The following is an 18,660-nucleotide window of genomic DNA, read 5'->3' as shown; positions in this document are numbered from 1 at the left end:
GTGAGAAAGAATGACATCCAGGAAATCACCATGATCCCAAGCCGCTGCAGCTTTTCAGCATTCGGGTTATCCACTTAACCAAGTGAGCAACAACAGTCCCCCAACAGATAAGATTTGAGGTGTTCCTTTGCACTCATCTCAGTGAATCATGAATTTTCACAAAATGCTGAATTTATCTAATTTATTAACATGTAATTTTATTACACAAGTTAAATTTAATGGATAGTTTATACAAATAACCTTTTCCTTGATGAATTGTTTGAATAAATAAACCTTTGATTTGATATGTTTCAGTTGCACTTCATTCAAAATTATTGCTTCAATATTATTATAATTAATGCTTGAGAGGGTGAAGAATCATTTTTGTGAGTGAATAAAACTAAACTCCTAATATTAAGCTGACAAACTAACTTGCAGCCATAATCAGCATTCCTGAGCCTTTTTTATTTACAGTTAACCCCAATTAATAAATACATAAATAAAATTTAAAAAAAATCTGCTGACCAATAACTCCCCCTTTAATTAAACTCCCAGTTAAAAATCCAGTCCAAATCTTTCAGTTGGAGTAAATCTATATGCAGGGAGTAGTTGGCCTGTGAAGGACTAATTCCCTTTACTTGCATCGCGACTGTATCTTATTGGAAATGTCGGCTCTGCCCTCTAGCGGTGCATGAAGGCATAAAATCAACTCATACCGCACATGCTCAGACAGGCCCGGTTCAGCGGTTAGAGATCTGCCATAAGCAGAGTGCGCCGTCACCTTCAGCCATCTTAACCATGTTGGGTGCCTTGGGACGGTGCTGCAGCGGGGCTCTGCAGGCTCTGAAGCCTGGCTTCAGCTCTCTGAAGACAATCCCCGGGAGAAATGCGGCTCTCTATTCCAGTAAGTAAAGTTTAAAACTGTGGCCGACTGTCAGCATTATGTGTCGCTTGTTACTACAGCCAGTAGATGCGAACCCGGCGGAACAGGCCTGTAACATTAAGGCTCCATTCATTGAAGATCAGTGGGTATTTTAGCCAAACAAAGGATCTAAAATATGAGCGAACCAGTTATTTAGGCATGTTTTTGCTTCAGGTATTTGTCTTTACTCCAGATATGTTTTACTTCGCTGTCTTCCATGAATGACCTTCGTAAGCGGGTCATTGTTTTGCCACAGACCCAGACGCTGTTCCAAAGTTTTAGTTAGTCTGTGTGCTTCAGTTACAACAGAATACGGAAGTGCATTTAAGAAAACCTAAAAATGTGTCAGTATTTTATAGTTAATCTGCCTGCCCTCTAGATGTACTTCAGTTCACTTGCATAGGTTAATTTAGTATGCACGGTCTCTCTGGGAAGCATGAACTGTTGCTGTCATGTGCTGCCATTCATTTCACTGTCCTTTCAGGCAGGGGTTATGCTGCCCCAGCTGCTCAGGCTTCGCTGGCCAATGGCCGGATAGTAGCTGTGATTGGTGCTGTGGTGGATGTCCAGTTTGATGAGGGCCTGCCTCCCATTCTCAATGCCCTGGAGGTGGCAGGCCGCGAGAGCCGGCTGGTGCTGGAGGTGGCACAGCATCTGGGTGAGTGTGCTGAAATGAGCCAGCTGAACGCTCCAGAGTGAATATTTGTCCTTAATGTCTTTCTTTGTGCATTCATTCAGGTGAAAACACAGTCAGAACCATCGCCATGGACGGTACTGAGGGTCTGGTCCGTGGTCAGAAGGTTCTCGACACTGGAGCTCCCATTCGGATTCCCGTGGGCCCCGAGACCTTGGGCAGGATTATGAATGTCATTGGAGAACCCATTGATGAGAGGGGTCCAATTAGTACAAAGCAGTGAGTACTGAAAGGATTTAAACTTTCCCACCCTCTGTGAATATCTCAGCTTGTGTCTGTTTTACTCAAATAAGAGTTAAAATGTGTCTTTACTATTAATGGGTTTGACAGATGATAAAGCACACATGGCACCTGTCTTATTCAATTGTAAGCATGTTTACAATAACAAACATTACTTGGCAGGACTGCTCCTATTCATGCTGAAGCCCCTGAGTTCACTGACATGAGTGTGGAGCAGGAGATCCTGGTGACTGGCATCAAAGTGGTAGATCTGCTGGCACCCTACGCCAAGGGTGGAAAGATCGGTTTGTTGATTTTTTTTTTTTTAAATCCACATTTATTTTTTCACACAAGAATTCCTTGTTAATTTATTATTGTGTATGCGTCATTCCTTAAAGGTCTGTTTGGCGGTGCTGGTGTTGGCAAGACTGTGTTGATTATGGAGCTGATCAACAATGTGGCGAAGGCTCACGGTGGTTACTCTGTGTTTGCTGGAGTGGGCGAGAGAACCCGCGAAGGAAATGACTTGTACCATGAGATGATTGAGTCTGGTGTCATTAACCTAAAGGACACGACCTCAAAGGTCAGAGCCTTTTAACAAGTTAGCTGTTAAAACATACGTAGTCATTGTATTGTAGCAGTAAAAGTTTGGTTTTTAGCTCTGCTGTTGGATTTCAGTTAAGTTTCCTGGGACTCTTGTGTTGTGTTTCTCAGGTGGCACTGGTGTACGGTCAGATGAACGAGCCTCCAGGTGCTCGTGCGAGAGTTGCCCTGACCGGTTTGACTGTTGCAGAATACTTCCGCGATCAGGAGGGACAGGACGTGCTCCTCTTTATTGACAACATCTTTAGGTTTACCCAGGCTGGATCAGAGGTTTGAAATGGAATAAATAAAAAATACTTTTTGTTAGACCTAATAGTTATGTCATCTCACTTTAATATTTATATCATTATCCTTCAGGTGTCTGCTCTGTTGGGTCGTATCCCTTCTGCCGTGGGTTACCAGCCAACACTGGCCACTGATATGGGTACAATGCAGGAGAGAATCACCACCACTAAGAAAGGCTCCATCACCTCAGTACAAGTAAGAATTCCCAGGATGCTAATCCTAATTACATGTCAGCATGCTCTTGTTTTCTGGTTTATTTAAACTGATTTGTATTGCAGGCTATTTATGTGCCTGCTGATGACTTGACTGACCCCGCTCCAGCTACCACTTTTGCTCACTTGGATGCGACAACTGTGCTGTCCCGCGCTATCGCCGAGCTTGGTATCTATCCTGCTGTGGATCCCCTAGATTCAACTTCCCGCATCATGGACCCCAATATTGTTGGTTCTGAACACTACGATGTTGCCCGTGGTGTGCAGAAAATTCTTCAGGTAAGCTGTATGCCATAACAATTTATTAATAACAAACAATCAATACAAAAGGCAAAAACTAATGACTGTTTCTTTCTTTCTTTTTTTTTTTTGTAGGACTATAAGTCATTACAGGACATCATTGCTATCCTTGGTATGGATGAATTGTCTGAGGAGGACAAGTTAACTGTAGCACGTGCACGCAAGATCCAGCGTTTCCTGTCTCAGCCCTTCCAGGTAGCTGAAGTCTTTACCGGTCATTTGGGCAAGCTGGTCCCTCTGAAGGAAACAATCAAAGGCTTTAAGAGCATTCTAGGAGGTAAAGTGCACCACTGATATAAAAACATTTTTTAAATGGCATCAACTTGGTGTGCTTTTTATAGTAATGGTTATTGTTGGGTTTTTTTTCTTTTCAAGGTGAATATGATGCCTTGCCAGAACAGGCTTTCTACATGGTGGGCCCCATTGAAGAAGTAGTCCAAAAGGCTGAGAAACTGGCCGAGGAACATGCGTAAACGATATCTTTCTGAGGCCGGAAAGTTTTGAGATGAACATTTGTACAGTGTAATTTCTATTTGAGGAATTTCTAACGTGTCATGCTAAGTATGTTTGTTGTGGTTCCATTTCTCTGGAAGATTAAATTAAAAAAAAAAAAAGAAAAGTAAATTGTGTTGTATCCATGGCTTCTTTTCTTTTTTTCCACCCTTCCCTCGAAATTGTCCACAAACATGCATACTTGTTCACAATAAATAAAAACCATCATACTGATTAGAAAACATACCAGATGTTTAGCCAATCATGTGGCGCAGCTTCCTATTCAGCTCCCTTTCCTGTGTGAGGAGGCTGTCACTGTGTTCCTTGAGGGCGTCGAAATCCTGTGAAAATGAAACATTTGGAACATGTTCTCAGCCTCGGTTTGGGCGACCATGAAATTTTGCAGACCGCCTATTTCAATGCACCTCTTTTAGCTTCTCGAACTTTCTCACAGATTGATCAAGAGCAGACTGGAGGGACTTCACTCTTGCATCTTTGTTAACGGCTTCTACTTCACGTGCAAATCTGAAAGTCGAGAACAAACGTAAGATCGCTCTCATCTCTCTCATTTGTGCTTCAGTCTTTCTGTGTGTGATCCTGGAAATAAATCTTAGTATGCCATGTTGAAGGATGTCGCAATTCCTAAAGTGTGTTAAGAAGAGAGAGGAGGCTCGCTTACAGAAGTTAAAATGAAGGATGCACAGGTGCACAGAACTATGTTTACCATCAGTGTATAAAAGAGGTGAAGCACACAACTGGAATAGACAAATCACAGAGGAAGGAGTCCCTAAACTAATTGTCTGTATTTAAAACTTGTTTCAGTTATTTAAGATGATCAAACCTTCTGGCCTTCACTGTCACTGTGATTAAGAAAGGTAGATATACCTTGTCATGTTGTAAATTAAAAGAATCGATCAATATAAAAGAATAGCATGAGGACTGCAACACTGGAGATCATAAAGTCTTAGTCCTGCAGTGCTGTAAGTAGCATAACAAAATTTATAGTGCAGATGTTAAACATTCTCGTTTGACACTTTAAAGTGATGGCTTGAGGCAAAACTGTGATACTTCTCTAGTGGGAAGGGCTAAGACACGAGGACAGGAGTAGAGGAGAAAATAAGATAGTCAGTTAAACTTTAAAGTCTTACAGCAATGTAACGTAAGCACTGTTTGTACCTCTCCAATGCCTCCAGTCGCACTTTATTCTCTTCTTTGCATTTTGTCTCCAGGTTCTGGATTTCCTCCTGTTTCTCCTGCATTTAAGAGCAGGTTGTATGTTAATGAAGCCATTCATTCATTCATGAGCATTTGTGTGTGTTTATTAGTTAGAACAATGCTGTTTTTTTTATTGACCTGTATCACTTTGCCTCTTTCCATAGAAAGACACAAAAACCTGTCCTTCTCCTTCATGAGACTTGTTATCCTTTCTCTCATTTTGATTTCATTCAAAGCTCGCTGTTCTTCAGCCTCTTGTAGCTGCAGCTTCAGTTCTGTTTGCAGAAAGAAAGACATTATTTTGTAAACTGTAGAGATAGACCTATAGTTTTCTACGCACCTTTGCAGTTGTCCACAGCCTCTTTGTGCTGCTGGTGTGCATCCTGTAGCTCATCGATTAGTGATGTTTCCCTGGCTATATGCAGATTTTCTTGTCCCAGGAGTTCCATCTGGCATCCAGCTAATTTCTCCCTTAAGTTTTAGTGTAAAATAATTCAAAGGAAATTAACAACTACATATTTAATGATTTTTATTACTGTTCAATAATTCTTGTTTTTCAAAAGTCTGAGATTGAATCTCATTAGATTCAAGCATTAGAGTTAATTAGAGTTAATTACCGATATTCCTTTCTCTTGTGTGCATATTTCTCTATCAGCCGTTTAACTTCTTCCTCCAGTTTTTGCACCAACACTTGGCTGTCGTGTAACCTCTGTGAGAAAAGCGATTCATTCTCTGACTGCAGCTTTTCGTTTTCGAGTTTTAACCGGCTGTTATGATTTTTATACTCCTCCATGAAAGCAATAATTGCTTGATTGTTGGCAGCTAAATCCATAAATCTTTTCTCCAGTATCTTTGATTTGTTCCTTTCCTCTTCCAGTTCTTTCTGACAGCGTGCCACTTGGTCCTCATGCTCTGCATTAATTTTCTGCAGGGCTTGATATCGGAGAAACACCTCGTCGGCTCTGTTTTTCAGAATGCAGATCAAACTTGACTGCTCATCTACTCTGGACCTCAACATCTTTTCCTCTGTTAGATCCTCCGTGGGAAGACTTTGAAGTTTCCCAGGTGACTTCTGAATGCAGTCCATATGCTGTGAACAAAGGAAAGAAACCTAATGTTAAAACATGGCAATAACTTCTCTCACACCAATCTGACAAGGCAGGCAGCTGTCCATCCTGAGCCTGTGTATTTAGGCGTGTAGACATGGTTAATTCAACCTTCTCCTTAGTTAAAACTCAGCATCAAAATGGGGACAAAAAGCAATTTAAGTATTTTAAGTAGTTCAATTCATGAATCAGCAATTTAAGTAGTTCAAATAACCAGATGATGTGTGGAAAAGCATCTCTGAATGCAGAGCATATTAAAACATTGAAGCAGATTGTCTACAACAGCAGAAGACCATTTTAAATGGGGACAAGTCAGCTGGTGAGTGTATTTAACTCAGGGATGTCAAAGTCATTTTACATCGTTGGCCACAAACAGCCCATTTTGATCTCAGCCAGTGAAACTCCAATTTTAGTCAATGTAAAAAGAAATTCACTACACATTTAATCAATGAGATATCTTAATACAAGACAAAGAAGAGAAATTTCAACAGTATGTCTCAGTTTTTCTACATGATAAATAAATGCTGCGTAGTAATTGAAAGAAATCTGTCAACATGACTCTTTGGGCTTCAATTGTAAGAAGTAAATGTATAAAATTACAGTCTATAAGATAATTACTTTGGTGTTATGTGAATGGCCATGGGATGAGATATTTATAATAAGGCAAAGTTGTAAAAGCCACCTAATAATATTGGAGTCTTCGCCGGGCTGATTCTGGCCTTACGTTTGACACCCCTGGTCTGACTATTAACTATAGCGGTTAAAAGTACAGTGCTATTGTTGTGGAGCAATCGTACAATTTCTTTAAGCACACTATTGGGCTAAATGTACTTCTGCGACTAAACACTTTTAGGTAATTAACGGTTTTAGATACTCTGCGCATCTTAAAAGATCGCTAGCTTACTTTTTATGTTACCCATCTCTTTTTATTCTTTTTAGCATGTTTCCAGTTTATTCACACACTTAGCTCATTTAAATTCATTCTTCATTTAAAGCATTTAAGTAATACAGCAGTACTTAAAGTTAAGAATTGTCGAGAAACTAAACTTAGTATTAGTTTGAACTAACTTTTTTGTTTTGCTTTTTTAAACACACCTCCACCTCGCTGCCCTCCATCTTCATGTTTTCCTCTGCATTGCTCTGTGAAACTGCCATGTCGAGTTCATATAATACAGATTTTCAGTCACATTTTTTCCGTACCTAACTTCCACTTTTCGTTGAAAATATCTTTTAAAAGTCTCGGCAGTTTCGGTTGCGCCGTCGCTAATGGCAACCATCTTTGAACCGCCCTTTCTTCTGATTTATCGAGTCCCACTATTCGGCCGCATGAGGGCGATGTTGAGCTTATTATCGGCCACCAACTTGGTTAACAGTAGGTTTTCTTTTTTTCTTTTTTCTTTTTTTAAAAAAAAAATATATTATTATTATTTTAGTAGTAGCAGTTTATATTTTTTATTTTTATTTTTGATGATTGTTTTTTTTTTCCGTGGGGCTAAATTTATATACTTTTATTTTAGGGAGATCATTACACCATAATTCCGTTAGTTTACCATTAGATAATCTAATAATCGTTTGACCTCCTTTTGCAAAGCACCGTTACAAAGACTCTTAACAAAGTGCATTTTTGTCGTCATATGTGCCAGAAACATGGTCCCTGCTCGGGCTCTAATCAACCATACTGGGATTAAGCTCTCTGCCTGGGCCTTCTTGGACGCCCTAAAAGGCCTTGTTGTAGTTGCATGCTTTTTTATTTAGTCGCCCACTCTTTATTCCCCCCCCCCCCAAGAACCAGTAGGCACCCATTTCAATCCCTAAATCAAAGTGATAGCCCGCTGAGAGTGAAAAATCACTGGCACAGGGACGAGTCGGACCTTACTCGGCATTATGCAGATTCCAGAGCCCAGAGGGATTTATCGTGAGGGCCGAGGCTGGGTTGGGGGAGCGGCTGTCCTGGCCTTTGTGCACGCCCCTTTTCATCAACTAGCGGGCCAAGAAAGACAGAGGAAAGCAACAGCATCCCAGCCCCAGTCCTTACAGCTCCTCCATCTGCACAGCGGAGCTGGACGGACCAGCCAGGATGTGGAGAGCACTGCTACTTAAACTCCTTTTTGTCCTTATATGCTGTGTTACATGGCACCACTCTGAAGGTAAGTACTGTGATTTTTTTTTAACTTTTTTTTCCTCTGTCCACACAGGATGTTAGCTGAATGACTCATTGAGGAACTGCATAACTGCTGCGCTGCAGTGCACTTGTTGCACATAGGAAAAAATATGAGAAAACTGAAAATCAATCATATTTGATGGAATTTAAAGAGCAAAAGAAGGTGGAAATAGTATTGTTAAGGATTCAAAAGCCTTTGGTTTAGTGCCTGCACTCAGGATGATACTGTATTTTTATTTATTTATTTTTTTAAATTTAGCCACCAGGTAAAGTAATTCTATCTGTGGCGCTAAATGCTTTTACACATAGTATTACTTTAAAGGTTGAGCACAAAGCCTTCCTCACACCGATTGGAAGTTATCTTGAGGAACTTTTGCCTGAGCTTTACTGTTGCTAGGTAACGGAAAAGAGCATGTGACTTACAGGCAATCTGCGAGGACTGTGGGCCACTGGTACAAATCTCATTCAGTGGAGCAGATTTTACGCTGCAAACCCACCGATTCGGCTCAGATTCCAGCTTTATTTTCTAATGCAAGAGAGAGAGACACACACACACACACACACACACACATGAAAAAAAAAGCTCACACACTGCTCTTTATACGTGACAGTCTCATGCTTGTCTGTTGTGTTAGGAACACGGCTAAGATCTTACTTCTCAAATTGTAATCTGCTTTCTTTTTGCTCAACCCTTAGTATGTAAGCTCCTTACTGTGAATCAAGCAACTAATTACAGTGCAGCTGCTGCAGAAAGGAATCATTTCTAACCAAGAGAGAAACAGTTTCAAGTTTTTTTGTTTTTTAAATAAACCTAAAGTGAGGTCAATGCTACAGCTTTTTTATTTACTGTTATGAAATATCCTAGACCTATTTCCTCACTGGCTAAAAGGCAGAAAATCGGGCCTGTCTATGTAAAAAACCCAACAAAAAACAAAGACAATATAACTGTACCGTATAACTGAGACTGTAGCATTTTAAAAAAAATCACTTGGCATTTCCTTTGAATCTTGGCAGTTGCATGCAACTCGAAGATGAATTTTGCTGATGACAGCTGAAGGGCACAAAATGATGACTTGAGAAAAATAGCAGACGTCCAGCACACTTAGTCAGCTTGTGCATGTCGATCATTAGCTTGGATTAGTTGACTGCTTAAATATTATTTATTTATCTTTAACCTGAATTTATGAATGACCACTCCGTGTTAAACCATATTGCTGGACATTGCCTCCCTGGCTTCCCTGGCCTGCTTTGTCACTTAGAATATAAGATTGGTGATGGCTTGTTTTACTGTGAGGGGGGCAGGGTACTTTCTAATCTCTTCCTGATCCTCCACAAAAATCCTTTAGTTTGATAACTGTTTCTTCCAGGACCTTCTGGAAAACATTATCCAGGCCTTGAGCTTGATACTACTACTGAATGCTTACACTGGCATTAATAGCTAACGTGACTGTTTGAGAAGATTTCATGGTGCTGGTTTATTAACTATTATCTGCCATTTCTGCTGTTTTGGATGTGTTTTGTCAGCAAGTTGAGCTGTTATCTCCAATTATCATTTACCAGGGAATCTTAATAGCCTATTAGGCGCATAGTGCAAACTTTAAAAGCTCTATAAATGCTTTTATTTAAATATACTAACATACGACATACAAATTGGAAGACGTAGATTACAGACTGAAACCTATTTTTAGTTCCAGTCTGTAATGACGTCAATAAAAATGTTTTCCTTCTTGTTGAAACTTTTCGAGACTTTTCAAGCTCAGCCAGCACGTGCACCTTAAACCTTGTGCCCGTGGCCAAGTGTCTTTCCGGTGTAGGAGCCTAAGTCTGCATGCTACAGTAACACTGCGGGAGAAACTGGAGCACAGTTGACACAAATTGAGAGCAAATCCTTTTGGTAGCTCCCCCGTTAAAGTCCACGTTAAAGACACCAAGGATGGAGTTTAGCCTCCAACCAGCTGCTTCGTGAGCTGTGACACACAGCGTAGAGGAGAAGTAAGATGTCCAGTAGCTGTGTTATTGGGTTGTGACAACTTAATTTATGATTCCTTTCATTTACTGTTTTGTTGGTCCATGCATCAAAAAGCTGAGCATTCCTCGATTCCAACCAGACCAAGGCTTTATTCCTCGCCCTATTTATGCCTTCCTTTTGTTCACATGCCACTGCCAAAGCTGCCTCGTTTTTTGTTTTTTTTAGACGTTTTTGAGTGTAGCACTAAGAGCCAAAGTCACTTGTTTGGCAATTGACTGCATTCTGCTGCATTGATTTCCATATGAAATGGGCAGCAGCACTTCGCTCTGACAGCGTTTCATGCTGCCAGCAGACGTTTTCTCAACTTTTCTCCGCTCACATCCATTGAGTGCAGAGGGCTGCACCAAAACAAGACGGCACTGATGAAAGCGTGAAGACTTCTTTTGACATACCCCATGTGACAAGAAAGAGATGTTTCACAACAGCAGTGGACAGACAAGTTTTTTTCTTTTTGTCAGAAGGTGGCATATAGTGTGTTCTTCTCTGGTTCTGCAGCTTGTAAGGCTTACTTTCCTCTACTTTTTTTTAGGGCGACACTTCCGAGTTACGAGTTTGCATCACTGCTCACACCTCTGTTGTGCCATTGTAATTTCACAGAGGGATTTAAGGCGTTTGGGGGGCTTTATTCGGAGGAAAATTCCACTCGTGCGCTTCTTTGTCGGGCGTTCTTATCCTCATCCTCAGACAGAGCAGTGCTCTTTCCTGCTGTGGGTTTAAGTTGCTAATTAGAAAAGACAAAGCCAGAAGGAAGGGGAAAGGAAAACAACAACATTACAGAAAAGCCTCAGCTAAAACTCTCATTAGAAAACACTCATCATCACCGCCCCCCCACACACACACTCACTTAAAAAAAGCATTCTTAATAAGACCTTTGCTTTGTCCTTGCTTAATTTTGACTGACTTTCTCAGTTTAACAACATAATTTAAGGATTTAGAAAAATGTTCTATTGTGAATGTAAGAAGAAACCTAACACAAGATAGTGCTGTTAAAGGTTCGGCATCAGTGCACGGTATCTGTCACCATTCCCAGAAGTAATGCTGTCAGGAAACACTGGCTGCATTTGAAAGCATCCAGTAGATTGGTTTCTTCCTGGCATACTGGCCTTTAAGGTGTCACTGTGTGCATTTATAGCTTCTATACACCTCTAGATTTATTTCAGTGGTAGAAGAAGTACTCCAAATACTTCTCTCTTTAAGTAAATAAGGAGAAATACATAAATGTTAAAAGACTTCATTGCAAGTAAATCTTCAGCATGAAAACTGATTTCAGATAAATGATGTAATGTAGTGCCAGCAAGATGTAGTCAAAGCAGAAGGCTATAAAAGAAGTGCTTGCCCTCCCCGAGTTAAGTATTGTTACATGTAATATCATTAGATAACTAATTGGCAAGCATCAATGGGTATGCATCATGCTACTTGCTTTTACTTGCTTAAAAGTTCCCGAGTGAAGCATCATGTCACAATAAAAATTGTCACCTTAAAGTGTACTTACTTACAAATCACGATTATATTCTTATTTAAGTCTTAATGAAACATTTTTTCTGGAAAAATCACTTTCTTTTAGATGTTTACATTGATAGGATTGCGTCCAATTTCACAGTCAATAGCAATCAATATATTTTTGTTATTATTTGTCATTCTTTTTTTTTCTTTCTGAAACTCCTAGTTGTCCTGCACAGACAACACTTCTTTTTATCAGCGTATATATGCTGTTTTTGTTTAATAGATTTAGTCTTTTTGCTACTTGTGTCCTGCATCCAACGCTTCTTCCATGCTATAGTTGAAACCTCTAGGATCACTGACTTGTAACAACGACCTCCTTTGAGCAAGTTTGTGAGCAATTTTATCATTAGTAAACTGAGCAGGAAAAAAGGTTTGCTTCCTGGATAGCTGCTGGCAGAGTTAAAAATGTGGCCCTTTTTTTTGTTGAGTTGTTTGTAAAGCAGTGAATTGGAGACAAGAAGGCAACCTACACAACTATTTTAGTGCAGAAGCACCGGCAGTGACCACACAACTGCTTTAGAAGCAATCTATCATTAAAATAGTCCATAACTCAAAGCAATGATAAACTCTTGGCGCTAAATATAGTCTGTGTTTCCTTTAAATAGCGTTTAGTACCATCACTCAACTGCCCGCTGTCTTTTCTGACCTTGCAGACACCTTTTCACTCAGTTAAAGCTGAATTGCACCATAAAAATGTTTCCTTGTGGCCAAAACCATTATTGTGAAATCGTAAAGGCATGATATAGGTTACTAAAGCCCTAGATTTTAGATAAAAACTCTCGATTTTTAAAAATTCTCAAGAAGGTATTTGATCAAAGGGGAACGTTGTTTTCAAAATGCTGGATAAGACAGGACAGAGACAGACCCCCAACCCTGAGCATGCACCACCAATCACCACCTCACACTTCCCCTCATAAAGAATTTGGGTTGAAATGGCTGCGGTACCACCCAGTACCAGTATTTATTCTAATTACATTTCTGACTGGACAGGAAAAGCATGCACCATAAATCAGGCTGTCAAAGAGCCCATCAGAATTGCACATTCCTGTTTGAACGGGGTCTGATGGAGTGCTCTGCCTCTGAACTATGCTGCTCGAATCAATCTCTCCTGGTAAACGTCAGGGAAGGTAGAGCCGTGGTACCTTATCTCTACCATTGCCCCTCAGTGAGAACATCAAAAGGAAGCTTGGGAAGAGCGCAGTGAAGGTTGTGTAACTGTCGGTTGGATGGCTGGCACGTTTGTCTCCAAGGCTCATCAATGCTGTTTGCAACAGACTATATCAGAGAACACCTACCCTCCCTCCCCATGGCCTGTTTTTCAATGCATATATAAAAGACAATTGATTCATAATTTATTTGTATTTATTTATGTTTTGTTTTGGACAGGATGACAAACAGGAATACAACTAAAATTGAAATTTAACATAGAATGCACATTTTGGGGAAAAAAAGCTTAAGTTGAAGTCAAGCTGTGATTGCATGCAGGATGTGAATTGGGGCAGTTCCGCTGCGGGACAGGTCGATGTATCCCCGGTGACTGGCACTGTGACGGGACGTCAGACTGCGTTGATGACTCTGATGAGCACGACTGCCGTGAGTTACTTATTAAATTGCATTTTTTGCCAATATGATGCCTGCTAAGGTTTTAATATTTCATGTACGATGCTTGTTAGATGTGAGTACTTTCGGTAGTGGAAGGAACTAAATCCTGCTATCGATGAAAATATATTGCAATAAAGTGTTTCTGTGTGTACAGTAATTAGTAATGTTAGTGTGGTTGTAGCTAAGCACAAGCAAAGTATAAGTAATAAAAAAATACACTTGATCAGCAGTAAGATTTGTACTTCTGGATTTCATTCGGGAGGCGTAAGTAATGAAATGCTCTGTCTCACAGCTCAGGTAACGTGTGATAGCAACCATTTCCAGTGTCTGAGTGACGGCGAGTGTATCCCAAACCTATGGGTGTGTGACGATGAGGAAGACTGTGAGGATGGCTCAGATGAGAGGCAGCACTGCCGTAAGTATATTACATCATTATCAGATTATAAAGGGAGCTGTTCAGTGATTAAGTAAACCTATTTAAAAAAATACTTAGAATGAAATATTTGAAATAATTTGAATTCTTGCAAACATAAACTATGGCCATGTGGGATTGAACATTGAAATGATTAACAATGACCCCCCACATAGTCTGTGGGACTGAATACAATACAATAAAATGAAATTTGAACTGCACATAGATGAATACAAACTTTTTTTTTTATCTCTTCCTAGCTGGAAGGACATGCACCAGTGGCCAGTTCAGCTGCAGTAATGGGGCGTGCATCCCAGGAGAGTACCAATGTGACCGTCTGGCAGACTGCTCAGATGGTTCCGATGAGAGAAATTGCCGTAAGTCTTCTCCAAGGTGGTTCCCCCCACTTTTTTTTTTATTATCTCAGGCTCCTGTGGCATTTTAATCAATTTGTTAAGATTAAGAGGCTCGCTGACTGACAGAATGGACCACAATATGCTTCTTGTTGTCAGAGGTTGATTGCAGATTCTTTGGTGGATTAGTCAAGCTGAAGTTCAGCTGCTATGCCATTATTGTGCCGACATGGTAGACTCGCAGCACTGCACACGGTGGTAATCTCACAATTGCATAAAGAATGCTGTGGCAACTGCTGGTGCTGTGGTGGTGCTGTTAAATGTTAGTCTCTTATCCCTCCTATTCACAGAGCTTTTCACGTGTTAAAGGCTGAAAAGAGCACAGTTGTCAGGCTGATTTAAATGCATAACATTTGCCTGATGATGGGTTAATCTTACAGATTATCCCGAGTGTACACAGCTGAGGTGTGCCAATGGGGCCTGCTACAACCGGACCCAGAGATGTGACCAGATACTTGACTGCCGCGATGGCTCTGATGAGGCAAACTGCAGTAAGGAGACACTCAATTTTGGTGCAAATGCATCAAGTGAAAGACGTTTTGGGGTCTTCCAAAAATACAACCAGAAACATGACAAAATCAACAAATCAAGTCCTTTTTTGTTCTCTTTCTGCTGTGATTTCTTTAGCACAGCGCTGCAATGCGGGCCTGTTTTCATGTCATAATGGGATGTGTGTCCCTCAACGCTACGTCTGTGACCACGACGATGACTGTGGAGACCGAAGCGATGAGCTTAACTGCAGTATGTGGCTCCCGTCGCTGTCACCGTCACTAATTACAGTTATTTTGGTGCAGATAAACAAATGTCTTATTCCCCCCTTGCTCTGCAGCATATCCTACATGTAGAGGCAACTACTTCACATGTCCCAGTGGCCGCTGCATCCATCAAGTCTGGCTTTGTGATGGAGAGGATGACTGTGAAGATAATGCAGATGAAAAAGGCTGTGGTATGTATACAGTAGCTAAAAAAATCAGTCAACGTTTATCTGCTTTATCTGTAAAATTAGAATGAGAAGCCTTGGTACTTTAGCTGGACAAATAGCATTGAAAGGGGTAAGAACTGGAGCTGTGTAAACCTGATTCATCTTTAGTCACCATGGTTGGTTTGGCTTAGAGTGATACTATGCCTGTGCTCCCTTAAGTGTGGTATTCAAATGCCTCTTTGTGGCACAAGATTGTGCAGCCCCCCAAAGTGCTTTAGAATTCCTCCACATGGCTGTGAAGAGTGTGTGTTTTTAAAGGATGGGCTGCAGAAGCTCTCTGAGCCCCCATGTGACCCCCCTCAAAGCTCCACTCCTTTACGTCAATTTAAAGTGACAGCCATTTCCCGGACAATGACCCAGCCACAGTTTTCTTCAGATCAGAACCACTGAATATCGGTTCTATTCCCAACAACTGTACCACCTTTAAAACTTTTTCCAGCTCTGTTTTTTATTGTTGCTTTCCCTTTCTGTGCATAATCCTGCAAAGTGGATGAATTTCTTTTTTATCTACAGATAATGTACAACGGGAGTGTTACCCAGGAGAATGGCCGTGTCCATCTTCTGGCCTGTGCATCCCCTTGGATAAGCTTTGCGATGGGACGCCTAACTGTCCAGATGGAGAGGATGAAACTAACACCACTGCTGGACGCAACTGCAGTTAGTATCAACACAACCAGTGTTGTGTACTATTGAGTACACATTAGGAAATCTAATCTCACAAACGGTGTCACTGAAGAATATATCAGCAGTCAGGTTTCTTTTTTGGTCAGGTATTTGGAGATGTGCCTCCCTGAGCTGTGAGCATCACTGTCATGCTTCTCCTGATGGTGGAACTTGTTCCTGTCCTTCTGGATACATTGTCAACAGCAACAACAGTCGCACATGTATAGGTAGATACTGTAGCTATCACTAACATCTTTGACTAAACAGTGGTATGGGTGAGTTGGGATTTTTTTTAATGCTTTTCACTATGACAGAAATATGTTTCTTTTGCTATGTTTCTAAAAGCCAAACATGTGTAGTTTATGTTGACATCTTGATGCACCAAATCATGTGACGGTAGAAGTATGAGTATATTTTGAACTGTTGTTTTTTTCAGGGTGATATGATTATATGGAATACATCTTTAACAACTTCAAAAACCAAAGATTGGGTGCACAAGTTTTCATTTATTTTGGATTTTCTCTCATCCACACAGGGTGAAAAGTATGCACACAGGCTCAAATATACACAGTGGTGTGAAAACGTTTTTGAGTTTCTGATTTCCAATGTTTTTTTCTGTTTGACACACTTAAATGTTTCAGATCATCAAACAAATTTAAATATCAGACAAACATAACACAAGCAAAAACAAAATGCAGTTTCTAAATTAAGGTGTTTATTATTAAGGGGAAAAAATCCAAACCTACATGGCCCTGTGTGAAAAAGTAATTGCCCCCTAATCCTAATAACTGGTTGGGCCACCCTTAGCAGCGACAACTGCAATCAAGCATTTACGATAACTGGCAATGAGTCTTTTACAGCACCAGGGAGGAATTTTGGCTCAGTCTTCTTAGCAGAAGTGTTTTAATTCAGCCAGGATGGAGGATTTTTGAGCATGAACCACCTTTTTAAGGTCATGCCACAGCATCTCAGTTGGATTCAGGTTTGGACTTCAACTAGGCCCCTTTAAAGTCTTCATGTTGTTTTTCTTAAGCCATTCAGAGGTGCTGGTGTGTTTTGGATCATTGTCCTGTGCATCAGCTTGGGTTCACGAACAGATGGACAGACATTCTCCTTCAGGATGTTTTGGTAGACAGCAGAATTCATGGTTGCAATTACCACAGCAAGCATTCCAGGTCCAGAGGCAGCAAAACAGCCCCAGACCATCATATTACCACCACCATATTTCGCTGTTGGTATGATGTTCCCTTTCTGAAATGCTGTGTTAGTTTTATGCCAGACGTAATGTGACACACACCTTCCAAAAAGTTTGTTTCGTCGATCCACAGAGTATTTTCCTAAAAGCTTTTGTCTTGTCAAGATGTTTTTATGACAAATGTGAGAGGAGTGGGTTTATTCTTTCTCTCATGGATGCCATTTTTGCCCAGTCTCTTTCTTATTGTTGAATCTTGAACTCTGACCTTAACTTGTGACATGTGAAGCCTGTGGTTCTTTAATGTTGTTCTGGGTTCTTTTGTGACCTTTTGGATGAGTTCTTGCTGTGCTCTTGGAGTACTTTCGGTAGGCTGGTAACTTCTGGGAAGGCTCACCACTGTTCCAAGTTTTTTCCAGTTGTTTATAGTGGCTCTCACTGTGGTTCAATGGAGTCCCAAAGCCTTAGAAATGGCTTTGTAACCCTTATATTATAAATAAGTGTCTGTTACCATCAATAAGCTTTTTGTGTAATTTGACCACTCTTCTTCGCAGAAATGGTAGAATACATTTAAACTGGTTGGTTTCCTAGCAAAGACTGAGATTTTAAGTGTAGCCCATAAACTTTCAATAGGGAAGACCATTCCAGAGTGTTAATGTTAGTCTGCTTTATCCTTTCCAAAAACCAGTTTTGATGCGTGTTTAGGGTCATTGTCCTGTTGGAACACCCAACTGTGTCCAAATTTTAACCATCTAGATGTTTATCTGAGGTGAGGTTCAAGAATTTGGAGGTTGTTGTCCTTCTTTATTCCATCCACTTTGTGCAGTGTATCAGTACCACTGACAGCTAAACAGTCCTTGAGGATGATGCTACCACCACCATGCTTGACAACTGATACAGTTGTCTTGGGTTGGAAAGCCTCACATTTACTTCTCCTCTTGTCATTGTGGCCAAATACCTCAATCTTTGTCTTTGTCTCAGTCTTTTGTGCTTATATACAGTCGTTCAAACGGATGATCTTGCAAGTTGTTTAGAAGACATGATCACAACCAAGAACTTAATAGACTTGTCAAATTAAAATACATTGTAGAACCTTAAGCACCACTTATTAAACAATCTAAGTGAATGTATGTGTATATTTGAGCCTGTATGCATACTTTTGACCTTGTGTGGATTAGAGAAATTTCAGAATAAATTCAAATATATGCATCTAATTCTTGTCTAATTCTTTAGAATCCATAAAGATGTATTTGCTATAATCATACCAGCATGTTTGAAGAACAATTCAAAGAAATTATTAAAAACCTAAAATAACTACAAAATACATGTCCATGATGAGTGTATGTAAGCTTCTGATCGCAGCTGCAAGCGCAACAGACCAGGCTGAGATTCGGCTCTCGGGTGTGTTTGTGTATTCAAATAAAACAACAAGAGTTTAGTCCTCACTTGCTGATACTGATTTCTGTTTAAAGATTTTGACGACTGTTCTATGTGGGGCGTGTGCGACCAGCTGTGTGAGGACCGGATCGGCTCCCATCGTTGCAGCTGTCGAGAGGGCTACATCCTGGAGCAGCACAGATACTGCAGAGCTGATTCCTCTAGTAAGTGTCACTTTCTCTCTGTTTAAACAGTTTAACATACATAACAAATGTTCACATTTTGAAGGTTCGAATGAT

The 18,660-nt window shown here is 40.5% G+C and overlaps 3 protein-coding genes across 6 annotated transcripts in view; 2 read left to right on the top strand and 1 right to left on the bottom strand.

The window, feature by feature from the left end:
* The first annotated feature begins 712 nt into the window (after positions 1-712).
* On the top strand, positions 713-3,852 carry LOC146370595 (ATP synthase F(1) complex catalytic subunit beta, mitochondrial-like). The gene is made up of 10 exons (XM_084908401.1): positions 713-883; positions 1,386-1,559; positions 1,640-1,814; positions 1,998-2,119; positions 2,213-2,397; positions 2,529-2,687; positions 2,775-2,897; positions 2,981-3,193; positions 3,290-3,491; positions 3,590-3,852. The coding sequence occupies exons 1-10, from the start codon at positions 778-780 to the stop codon at positions 3,685-3,687; spliced, it is 1,557 nt and encodes a 518-aa protein (XP_084764527.1). The 5' UTR covers positions 713-777; the 3' UTR covers positions 3,688-3,852.
* On the bottom strand, positions 3,200-7,310 carry LOC146370594 (coiled-coil domain-containing protein 89). Of its 3 annotated transcripts, none has more exons than XM_084908404.1 (7): positions 7,228-7,310; positions 5,539-6,011; positions 5,262-5,392; positions 5,060-5,196; positions 4,883-4,959; positions 4,132-4,231; positions 3,200-4,047 (listed from the first exon to the last, which is right to left on the bottom strand). In XM_084908404.1, exons 2-7 carry the CDS (start codon positions 6,006-6,008, stop codon positions 3,961-3,963), a joined length of 1,002 nt encoding a protein of 333 aa, XP_084764530.1. In that variant the 5' UTR covers positions 6,009-6,011; positions 7,228-7,310; the 3' UTR covers positions 3,200-3,960. The 3 variants fall into 3 exon arrangements, with proteins under 3 accessions (XP_084764530.1, XP_084764528.1, XP_084764529.1); XM_084908402.1 differs by having other exon boundaries at positions 7,096-7,287; XM_084908403.1 differs by having other exon boundaries at positions 7,123-7,287.
* Positions 7,311-8,002: 692 nt separating this feature from the next.
* lrp2a (low density lipoprotein receptor-related protein 2a) overlaps positions 8,003-18,660 on the top strand; it is a 52,683-nt gene continuing 42,025 nt past the window's right edge. Inside the window, exons 1-10 of one of the 2 annotated variants that reach the window (XM_084954668.1) lie at positions 8,003-8,174; positions 13,206-13,313; positions 13,615-13,737; positions 13,995-14,111; positions 14,528-14,638; positions 14,775-14,888; positions 14,977-15,093; positions 15,643-15,786; positions 15,900-16,019; positions 18,457-18,585. In XM_084954668.1, coding sequence (XP_084810794.1) covers positions 8,105-8,174; positions 13,206-13,313; positions 13,615-13,737; positions 13,995-14,111; positions 14,528-14,638; positions 14,775-14,888; positions 14,977-15,093; positions 15,643-15,786; positions 15,900-16,019; positions 18,457-18,585 — 1,153 coding nt within the window. In that variant the 5' untranslated portion in view covers positions 8,003-8,104. The remainder of the gene's footprint in view (positions 8,175-13,205; positions 13,314-13,614; positions 13,738-13,994; positions 14,112-14,527; positions 14,639-14,774; positions 14,889-14,976; positions 15,094-15,642; positions 15,787-15,899; positions 16,020-18,456; positions 18,586-18,660) is intronic. The other variant, XM_084954667.1, reaches the window with a different exon arrangement.

The sequence above is a fragment of the Perissodus microlepis genome, chromosome 16, assembly GCF_051167445.1.
Source record: "Perissodus microlepis isolate ML-2025 ecotype Zambia chromosome 16, ASM5116744v1, whole genome shotgun sequence".
Taxonomy (NCBI): domain Eukaryota; kingdom Metazoa; phylum Chordata; class Actinopteri; order Cichliformes; family Cichlidae; genus Perissodus; species Perissodus microlepis.
Note: the sequence above shows the minus strand (reverse complement) of the source record. Positions and strands in the feature narration are given on the sequence as shown.

Bases quoted from the DNA above. Each gene is read 5' to 3' on its own strand.
- LOC146370594 (XM_084908402.1), bottom strand. From the start codon at position 7,182: ATGGCAGTTTCACAGAGCAATGCAGAGGAAAACATGAAGATGGAGGGC. The intron at 5,197-5,261 runs GTGCGTAGAAAA...TTCTGCAAACAG, and splicing joins GGCTGTGGACAACTGCAAAG to AACTGAAGCTGCAGCTACAA. The intron at 4,232-4,882 runs GTACAAACAGTG...CTCGACTTTCAG, and splicing joins CGACTGGAGGCATTGGAGAG to ATTTGCACGTGAAGTAGAAG.
- LOC146370595 (XM_084908401.1), top strand. From the start codon at position 778: ATGTTGGGTGCCTTGGGACGGTGCTGCAGCGGGGCTCTGCAGGCTCTG. The intron at 2,120-2,212 runs GTTTGTTGATTT...CATTCCTTAAAG, and splicing joins CGCCAAGGGTGGAAAGATCG to GTCTGTTTGGCGGTGCTGGT. The intron at 2,898-2,980 runs GTAAGAATTCCC...TTTGTATTGCAG, and splicing joins GCTCCATCACCTCAGTACAA to GCTATTTATGTGCCTGCTGA.